The sequence below is a fragment of the Clupea harengus genome, unplaced genomic scaffold (genome assembly GCF_900700415.2).
Source record: "Clupea harengus unplaced genomic scaffold, Ch_v2.0.2, whole genome shotgun sequence".
NCBI classification, from domain to species: Eukaryota; Metazoa; Chordata; class Actinopteri; order Clupeiformes; family Clupeidae; genus Clupea; species Clupea harengus.
Genome location: NW_024879750.1, coordinates 6,462 through 17,500, shown reverse-complemented (window position 1 = coordinate 17,500; position 11,039 = coordinate 6,462). Strand labels below are relative to the sequence as shown.

At 42.5% G+C, this 11,039-nt stretch overlaps 1 protein-coding gene and 1 pseudogene across 1 annotated transcript in view; both read left to right on the top strand.

Moving 5' to 3' along the window:
• LOC122130222 (proprotein convertase subtilisin/kexin type 5-like) overlaps positions 1-1,291 on the top strand; it is a 32,234-nt gene extending 30,943 nt beyond the window's left edge. The window contains exon 15 of the mRNA XM_042704882.1: positions 965-1,291. Within this exon, the coding sequence (XP_042560816.1) occupies positions 965-1,276 (312 nt within the window). The 3' untranslated portion in view covers positions 1,277-1,291. The remainder of the gene's footprint in view (positions 1-964) is intronic.
• Positions 1,292-1,786: 495 nt separating this feature from the next.
• LOC122130223 lies at positions 1,787-10,334 on the top strand (annotated as a pseudogene).
• Positions 10,335-11,039: the final 705 nt, after the last annotated feature.

Sequence of the window (11,039 nt, the reverse complement as noted above, 5' to 3'; positions counted from 1 at the left end):
ATCCTCATAAGCCACCAAGCCAGGCTGTGCCTGTGTGACACTATGTCAGATTATGAGGTTTTCGGGAGTATTTTCCACCATTGGGCTTCACAAAACACACAATCTTCCCTTCCTCATGTCAGATCATCCACAGGGCTCTCCTTCATGCCAATGGGAGGGGTTCATAAGAAGCAGCACACACACACACACACACACACACACACACACACACACACACACACACACACACACACACACACACACACACACACACACACACAATGGGAGGGGTTTGTGAGAAGCAGCACACACACTCACACACACACACACACACACACACACACACACAATGGGAGGGGTTTGTAAGAATCAGCACACACACACACACACACACACACACACACACACAATGGGAGAGGTTTGTGAGAAGCAGCATACCAAATGACGTACTGTGTGCTCTCTTGGGTCTGTGTAAACAGCATTAGGGAATGGTTTGGTGGACTCAAATGAAGGCTGATAACTCTTCTGTCTATTTTACTCTGTAATTTATTCAATGGCAAAGTTATTTTCTGAGGGAAGGTGAAATTTCTATGATTCTTGATTGGACAACATACTTGGTTCTATCTATTTTATGACCTGATGTGATCTAAATAAAAATCTGCATTGTAATGAAGGGGTTTATTTTATTCATAGATTCTATAGTTATTTTCTCAGCTGGATACCTGTCTGTCTTAAGTTTAAGTTGTCCAAAGCGACTTACAAAACATTGGAGAGTAAAAAAAAGAATATTAACAAATTCTTGAAAGAACAGCCCTGTAAACACCTCTCCCTCATGACATGTGTGTGTTCTCCTCTTCTGGTGTGACATGTGTGTGTTCTCCTCTCCCTCATGACATGTGTGTGTTCTCCTCTTCTGGCCTGACTCAGGAGGTGTGTGTTCTCCTCTTCTGGTGTGACATGTGTGTGTTCTCCTCCTCTGACTCAGGAGGTGTGTGAGCCTTGCGACGGCTCCTGCAGACACTGCTCCAGCGCTGGTCCCCGGAGCTGCCTGACGTGCCACCCTGGCTTCGCTCTCCACGCCACGGACAGCCGCTGCGTCCGCTGCTGCTCACCGGCCCCAGAGCCCCAGCATGAGCAGGAGGAGGAGGAGGAGGAGGAGGAGGAGGAGGAGGAGGACTGCTGTGTGTGTGATCCTGGCACAGGTACGTGTTTGTTCCTGACGAGCCTCATCTCTTCCATCTTAGGCGTCTGCTATCTGGAAGTACAGCATCCTGTCATTCAACAGAAGTGTGCATAGACGTTGTTGACGGATGGAGGTCACCAGAGGTCACAAGCAGGCTGTAAAGCCCCATGCAAACACACACACACACACACACACACACACACACACACACACACACACACACACACACACACACACAGCCAGTACCCTTCACATTGGATTTCCTTGTCCTATTCAAAACATTAAATACATACAGTATGGGGTTAAAGGTGTGGTCTGCTATTCTGCCAAAAGGTTGTTGATATGGGAACTCAACAGCTGTTCAAATGAAGCGGTGTCCAGTGGCGGATCTAGAATTAGTTTCTTCGTGTGGCACTTTGGCATATGTGGAATTAGGCAGGTTTTATAATTATGTTAGGCAACAGATCCAAACCAAAATGTTTATTACAATATTTGACCTTTGGTTGTATAGAGCAATTGTATATCATATATGCCTTACTGCTGATAGAGAGAATAGGGAGAGGTGGTAGAGTATTGAATATATATGAATTGCAGTGTTGTTAGACTTGCCCCAGTCATGAAGACATGGGAGACCTCAGGTACAGTGCAATAGTTGGTGAGTGTGTGTGTGTGTGTGTGTGTGTGTGAGAGAGAGAGAGAATAATGCATGCATGTTGATTCCTTGCACAGATATTGCAAATGATTTTGGTGGTGATATGGTGTGATATGGTATGTGTTCATGATTATGGTGAAGTGATTAGGGGTGGGAATCTCTTGGCACCTCACGATTCGATTCGATTCCGATTCAGAGGTCAACGATTCGATTCTAAACCGATTCTCGATTCTAAACCGATTATCGATTCTAAACTGATTATCGATTATCAATTCTAAAACGATTATCGATGCATCTCGATTTTTAAAACATTTGAGTTTGCTACTCAGAGTCTCAAATCACTTCCTACTTTGTGTTTGATAATTAAAGAAAATCAACAGATCTATTTTTTTATTAGAGAAAAAGTGTGTCCTTGTCACAATTATGACTTTCTATGAACAATGCAATAATCGATGCAGCTTGCATTTCAACACAAAATGAATGTGTAAAAAAAAAAAAAAAAAAAAAAAAAAATTTAATTTTTTTTTATTTTATTAAAAAATCGATTATGAACTTTTCTGAATCGAGATAGAATCGTTCTAGAGAGAATCGAGAGAAATCGAAAAATCGATTTTTCCCCCCACCCCTAGAAGTGATATGGTGTGATATGGTGTGTGTTCATGATTTTGGTGAAGTGATATGGTGTGTGTTCATGATTATGGTCAACTTAGTACAACTGGAGGGTGCTGTTGTCAAAACAATTTTTTTAAACTTAGACTTTAAAGAGTATTCCCCCTATCTATTTTTCTCTCTCTCTCTGTCAGAAAGGCCAATGACCGTAGCAGATTGCCCCTGCGTGCATGCTGTTATGTGCCGGCTCAATGCACGAAACATAAAGGGGAGGCCACGCAGAATTTATGATAATAATAATAATAAGTTATTTATTTAGGGTTACAAATATATATTTATCTATTAATTATAGGCAAACGGGTGTGAATGTCAGTGTTGTGAAGAGAAACAAAAGATGTAATGTAAAGTCAGTTAAATGGTAATATAAACAAACGACGACGATAATCCAAAACCAACGACAATCCAAAACCAACGAGTATCCCAAATCCAATCTCTATCCAAATCCAAAGCTCCAATCCAAAGCTCTCCCGACTGCCATCTGATCAGGGCTTTAGTAGCCCATCCAATCTTGGGTACACCTGTTGTACACCTGCTTCTCCATTACCTGCTGAGGAGACAGAACAGGCAGGCAAATATCACGGGGCGGGGGCCTAGATCCGCCAGGGTCGTAAAAATGCGCAGAGATCTGTTTGGTGGTACATCTCGTGAGTAGTTAAGTTAGCTGAAAATCACCTGATGAGTCAGCGCGGGCAACTAGTTTGTGCGTCACTGACGAACTACCACAGACATACAAAAGTGTCTCTGTACTTTTGTTGGCTTATACCTGTTTGAGTCCTCTTCTCTCTCACACACCACACACCATACACACACACACACACACCCACACACACACACACGCACACACACACATTTAAATTATTTATTTGAATCCACCAATCATCTTCTGTACAGAAAGGATTCAAACATTTCTCAGAGGTTGAATACAGCTTAGTGACTCATGGGTACAAGAAACATCTCCTACGCCAAACAGCAAGACTACCTATAGCAGCTGATACAGAGCAGAACTTTGCTTTGCACACATACACACACACACACACACACACACAGACACACAAACTCTCTCCCTCTTGCTGACTTACTTTGACTCCGTGTCCCTCCCTTCCCTCCTCTCCTCTGCTCCAGCTCTCTGTGTGGAGGCCCCCACAGTGGACCAGAGGGCCAGGGTGTAGCACCGGGGCCCGAGTCCAGTCCGGCCCACTCCACTGCCCACGCCACGCTGCCCGCTGCCCTGTGCGTGGCCCTCCTGGTGGCGCTGGCCGTGTTCGGGCTGGTCCAGGCCCGGGCCCGCAAGCGGCTGTGCTGGGGACGCAACTACGAGAGGCTGAGTGGGACGGCGGGCGCAGGCCGGACCACCGGAACATGCCCCACGGCGTAGCGGAACCGGAGGACAGTGGAGACGAGGTGGACGTCGTGTACACCAGTCGAGACGGGTCTGTGTACCGGCGGTACAGCTTCATCTATGGCCCTGATGGCCAGGAGAAGGAGGCAGAGGAGGGCGAAGAGGTGGACGAGAGTACACAACTGAACAGAACCTAGAAAACACACACACACACTCTCACATATACACACACACACACACACACACACACACTCTCACATAAAAATACACACACACACACACTCTCACATATACACACACACACACACACACACACTCTCTCACATAAAAATACACACACACACACACATGGACGCACATGCCACGCACACATACACTCACATACACACACACATGCCACACACACACACACACACACACATACTACGTTGATCCATAGACTTAAAAATTCTCACACTTAAACACACAAGTGGACTTCTACCCACCCATGGACACACACTTAACTCCATACATAAGGAGACAGTGATGGCAAACATGAGCTTTAAGCAACAAAACTCATTTGTCTTGGTATTTGCTACCAAATACACTATAGCTACAAAATGATTAGTTAATTAAACACCATTACACATTGATTTATGTTTTTTTTTGACAAATGTCTAGTTTTAGGTAACTTTTTGATAAAGGAGAACTATAACAAGTTTATTTTTATATTACTTGTAACAAAATGAAAGAAAATAAATAAATGTTATTTAGTGATTAGATTATTTTACTATCTCATCCGAATTCTTTTTCTCAAATGGTGCATTGAAGGTTTTGGGGTCATCACTGGAAGTGAAACTTAGAGACATAGGAAGTAAAAGCTGGAACTGGGGTTGCACGGCTGCTAGGTTAAGACAAAGGGGGACTTTAAAGAGACAAGTATTTCTACACTCCTTCCTGCCTTTACAACAAAGACTGTCTGTCTTCCTCTGCCTCACATGAATTGATGCATTTGTCGGGAACAGTCATTTGTATTGAAGTGATAAAAGTGTGGTCTGGGAAACCAGCGGCGTAACAGGCCTTCTGTATTACACACACAGTTTTTTAGAACAGTTTGAAGTACGGCTTAATTTCTCTGTCTCACATGAATGATGTAATCTGTCCCACCCACGTTAAGGGCATAAATATCATGTGTGCTAAGTCATGTAGTCTAATACACTGCAGCACAGGACAGAGGACAGACAGACATGTAGTCACTGCAGCACAGGACAGGGACAGACAGACAGACATGTTAGTCACTGCAGCACAGGACAGAGGACAGACAGACAGACAGACATAGTCATATCACTGCAGCACAGGACAGAGGACAGACAGACAGACAGACATGTAGTCTAATATCACTGCAGCACAGGACAGAGACAGACAGACAGACAGACATGTAGTCTAATATCAGCAGACAGACAGGGGGAGGACAGACAGACAGACAGACATGTAGTCTAATATCACTGCAGCACAGGACAGGTGGAGGACAGACAGACAGACATGTAGTCTAATATCACTGCAGCACAGGACAGAGGACAGACAGACAGACAGACATGTAGTCTAATATCACTGCAGCACAGGACAGAGGGAGGACAGACAGACAGACAGACAGACATGTAGTCTAATATCACTGCAGCACAGGACAGAGGACAGACAGACAGACATGTAGTCTAATATCACTGCAGCCCAGGACAGAGGACAGACAGACAGACATGTAGTCTAATATCACTGCAGCACAGGACAGAGGGAGGACAGACAGACATGCCTGTCATGTGTGTCAGGAAAGACATCATCAGGAAAAACATGTCTCTGTTTTAGGCTGTATATTTTCTGTGTGTGTGTGTGTGTGTGTGTGTGTGTATTGATAGTGCATTGACTCTGCGCTCTGTCCCTCACTGTTTCTCAAACTCGACTCAGTTGCCCATGAGGTGTCTGTGTGTGTCTGTGTGTCTTAATTACCACTAAGCTAAAAACATTACGTATTAACTATCTAACTCAAACACACTATCTACTGGTTTATCACATACAGTAAGTCTTGACACAGTAAGGGTTTACGGTTACCCATCTGAATGCAGAATGTCATGTACTTTTTACTATTTATTGTACAATGCAATGTCTTCTGATTTGATTAAAAACACAAACAAAACAAAAAAACATTTTGGACGTGGATCAGAAGATATCATAAAATCAGGCCAAGACCATTGTTCTCCGAGTCCACCCTTGTATCAAGTCAATTTGGGTTTGGTCTGTAAATTCTCAATTTCACATCATTGGCAACACGCAGTAAACTTTCAGCAGATTTGTCAAATTTTAACTCAGATGTCAGTTTTCAAATATTTCAGGTATTGTCAGGCTGGCTACACATACACTTAGAGTTGATTAGATTCGACTGATGAGGAGACCTAACATCTGTCTACCTCATAAACCCTCAATGTATTTGCTGCTGATCGTTAAGTGTGCCAGAAGGCTCACTGTTACTGGACAGCTGTGTCAAATCACAGGGATCTCAGGTTTTTAAACATTTAGGGCCTCATTTACTAACAGGATTGCGCCCATTTCAGGCGTAAAAAAGCGGGTAAAGACATAAAACCTATTTCCAAAGGAGGCGCACCTGAGTAAAAGCGCAGATTACCGCTGCTAGGAGTGGGTGTGGGAAAGTGGGTGTTCGTCGCAAAGAGATGGAGGAGATGCGTAAAGTGCGCCTAATTATGTATTAGTAACGAAACAAGAGGTGTTTTAGCATGACATATCAGCTGCTAAATGAAAACTATGTGCCTGCGAGAAATTTGAAAAATGTTTATATTTGATATATCATTTAATATAGGCATACAAACAAATAGAATTACAAACTGTCCCACCAGCTAGCTGTTCGGGAAAAGTTCGGCCACGTCTTACCCAGAATCGCCGTTCATTGTATGGTTTAAACGGTATTTCATAGTTCAAGCACACCGAGTACAGTGCACACCTTCTGCGTAGGAGTAACGCGTATCTATTCAGGAAAAGTACTTGTACTCGAAGTACACTAACTAAACTACCGGTAAGTAAATTGTAGAGACAGAGCAGCATATTCATTTCACCTTCCATGTTTATTTTGACGTTATAGCCTCTCAAGCGCAAGCTACCCCCAGTGCCATGGCAACCTACAACTACAGTTTTCAAATGTATCTGCCTAGGGCAGCGTTTTTGAAAAGCATGGTTTTCAGTGTTGGAATACGCCGTTTTAAAGTAAGGGGTGTCGTGTATTCCTACCAGACTATTTAACGGGATGCTATGGAGCAGTTAACCTGGATATTAACTATCCTAGCTATCTCTAGCTTAGAGACCCATCTTAACAGTTTGCAGTTGCCTGTGTGTGATTAACTCATGTTAATATGTGTGAATATGAACTTTCTTGTGAACATAAACTCGTTAATATGAAGCTGCACAGGCACCCTGAGGGGTAACCATAGCAACCCAGAAACTCAATGTTCGCTGAAAAGTTTAATTTCCCCAAATCAGCTCACCAATAAAAGACAGTCTTGAATTCAAAGTGATCACAACTTTTAATGTGGACGGAAGGGCTAAACGGAGAAATATTTATGAGTTTCTATATTTACCTGGGTTAGTTTGCTGTAACCTCGTGAACCAAAAGCTCTAATTCTAATTTTAGCTCATCATCCACGGTGGAACACGCAGGCTCTTTCTTCCCTATTTTCGCGGAGCGCTAAATAACACTAATGGGCGGTGTTAGGCGCAGATGACGCGACGAGGGTTCTTGTTTGATAAATAGGATGCAAAATACCGTGCGTTATTTGCGGTTTGGCAAAGGCGCAGATTAAGCTGCGGTCGCAATGTTAGTAAATGAGGCCCTTAATATCTTATCACTTTTAATGTCTATTTACAATGTATCCCAGAGAAGAGGAGTGAGCCCCTTCTCCACCCCTTGTACATGGACCTCGCTCTATTCCTGGTCACCTGTTCCACTTCATTATTACACACAGTACCTTTAAAGACTCTCTAAAGTTAAAAATGACATCTTTATTAAATGTACCTGGTCAACTGTTCCACTTCATTATTACACACACAACAATACATTTAAAGACTCTCTAAAGTCACAAATGTAAAAAATAGACACAAAAAGTTATCTTGCTTAAAATATTAAAGAAATGGGTCTTTAAGTTTTTGCTTTTTAGAAACCAGGTCATCTTTCACAGGAACAGATATTCTAAACAGCGGTGCCCAAACCATTGCATGAAAAGAAGGAAGGAGGAAGGAGCATAGCATGTTGTAAAGTTAGCTGCTGGTAAAGTTCCTATGTTTAATTCTATTTCTATAATGAGTGGCTGCCAAATAGTTCTGCTTCCACTTCAGAAAAAGAGAACTGGTGCTAGATTTTTGTTTCTTTAAAACCAACACACAGTTACTTTCACACATGGCCCAGTCAACCACGCCTATACTGATGCACTGGTCACCACAGCATTCACTGCAGAAGTCGCCAACTGGCCTGCAGCCAACAAGCCTACCAGCTGAATTCAGTTTCACACTAACAAAATTATTTCGTAAAAGCCAGGAAACAGAATATATATTCAAAATAGGGTTAAGAGACATCTAACCATACTTCTACATCACACAGGGTAGTGCATTGGATGTATCACTTATGCAATAAAGTGCAAGTTCTTCACAACAGAGTGTGCTGTAGAGGAAACATTCATATGACTAAATTAACAGATACACACAAACACACAGCAGGAAAAAATTCCTTTTTTTAAGGCTGGCTTTTATTTAATTCCCATTTTAAGCATTTGCGTCATATACTTGTACACCGTGTGGATGACTGCACCTTGTCAAGTAAATAATAGGAATAGTTTCCCAAGTAAATAATTGAAAGGCTTGTGTATTACAATGACAGCCTCTCCTTGCGTACATTTACAGTCACCAAAGGTACCTCTCCGGTGCACAAAGTCCAACCCATCCTTCACTCCCATATGTACCCCCCCCCCCCACACACACCTACATTGGATAGAGGTCGGTCTCTTTCCTCTTAGAGGTAATCTCACAGCTCTGAATAGATCTAAAATAGATTTCAGCACTGTCAGCACTTTAGTTTCAAACCAAGTCAAGGAGACACTAAGCATGCGTCTAAGGAAGGTTTGCTCCTTTAGACCAAAGGTGCTGATAAATGTATGTATATTAGCCTTTATGACTTTTTCCCTTTTTTTATGGAGCAGCTCAAAGAATATGTGCTACAACACGATCAGCGGAAAGCGGCAGGTGCTTTACTTACCAGTGACCTGGGAGAATTATTGACATGTTCAGCCATAATCCGAGGGGACGTGGAAGGCCTTAATGAGGAGGACCTCAGCAGACTTCTGAAGAAGAGAAAACGTAAACCGTTGCCAGAGTCTTTCTATCTCAATTCAACAAAGGATTGCAGTGCTTACATCAGAGACAGGGGTTTCTAACCGTAGCTCTCAGTGAAGAAGAGAGGGACTTTCCTATTGCCTATTCCATGGTGATCCATGAAAGATCGAGATGTTTGAGAGGCTCCTCAGAGCTGTGTACACACCACAGAATGTGTACTGTGTGCATGTGGACAAGAAGTCTCCAGAAAACTTCATGAAGGCTGCGGAAGCCATTGTTTCTTGTTTTCCAAATGTGTTTGTGGCAAGCAAACTGGAGAGGGTTGTTTATGCCTCTTGGTCTCGAGTCCAAGCTGACCTGAACTGCATGAATGATCTGTTGACTCGACTGTTGAGTGGAAGTACCTTATCAATACCTGTGGAACTGACTTCCCCATCAAAACCAACAAAGAGATGGTGCGAGCACTAAAAGTGCTAAATGGACGGAACAGCTTAGAGTCTGAGGCAACTCCTCGCACAAAAGCTCGCTGGGAATACCACCACAATGTCACTGAGTCTGATGTCATTCGGACTGACATTAAGAAGAGCCCCCCTCCCATCAGTACCCCAATGTTCTCTGGAAATGCTTACTTTGTGCTGTCGAGAGAGTTTGTGGAGCACTTGTTTAAAAACCCAGAGGCTAAAGCTTTGCTTGAGTGGGAGAAGGACACATACAGTCCAGATGAGCACCTCTGGGCATCTCTTCAACGCATGCCAGGTATGCCAGGGTCCAGCCCTCCCAACAACAAATACGACATGACGGACATGAACTCCATAGCCCGTCTGGTGAAGTGGGTTTACCATGAAGGAGATGTAAGGAAGGGGGCTTCTTATCCCCCATGCAATGGAGGATACAGAAGAGCAGTGTGTGTGTATGGTGCCGGTGATCTCAACTGGATTCTCAGGCAGCAGCATCTTGTCGCCAACAAATTTGACCCAGAAGTCGATGAAATTGCACTTAAGTGCCTGGAACATTACTTGCGCTTTAAAACTTTAACTGGTCAATCACTTCAGTTTGCTGAAAAATCTCACATAATGAAAAGGTAATTCATCATTCTAGCATAATTATTTGTGTGTATTTATTAGGGATATATGTATTTGCTTGAAAGTATTTAAGTGTAAAATAAATATTTTATGGTATGTTACATAATTTCATGAACACTCTAATTTAAAAGCACCTTTTCTTGATGCAAAACAAGTTTATAATTCGTAGATATTTAACTTAGTCAGTCTCGTGTTTACCAATGATAATAAAGCAACTATGGTTGACAATGGAATGGTTGACAATGGAATAACCTTTGCAATTTAAAAAAAAAATGATGTTACAAAACAGTTTTGCAGCAGATCCTTGATAAGCATTTGAATGTCTGTATATTGTAGCGATCTCAGAGGCAGGCGTCTCTGGCTTGCTTCACATTTATTAAAACACGTGATTGCGCTTGCAATTAGATTAATCGTGCAGCACTATTTAATTGTTTAACATATTTGTTGATGCCGTGTCCTAAAGTACTTCTGTGTAACAATTGGCACAAGTATTCAGACACTGCTACAGAATGGCAAATGGTATCAGTTTATATAGGCTACCATTTATGCGATTTACACTTGGGAACACCTATGACACACTGACTCTTAATCGCTAACTGAAAATACACTTTAAAGAAGGCAGACAAACAGCCTTCTCAAGAAACAAATAATGTTTAATAAGGGGCTTAAGGCAGAAACACAAGCAAAAAGGCTTGATAGTAGAGTAGAGTCGAGTCCATGATACCATGCAATGGAAAAGCATTATTTCCGTTGCTAAGCAGCATAAACTAATTT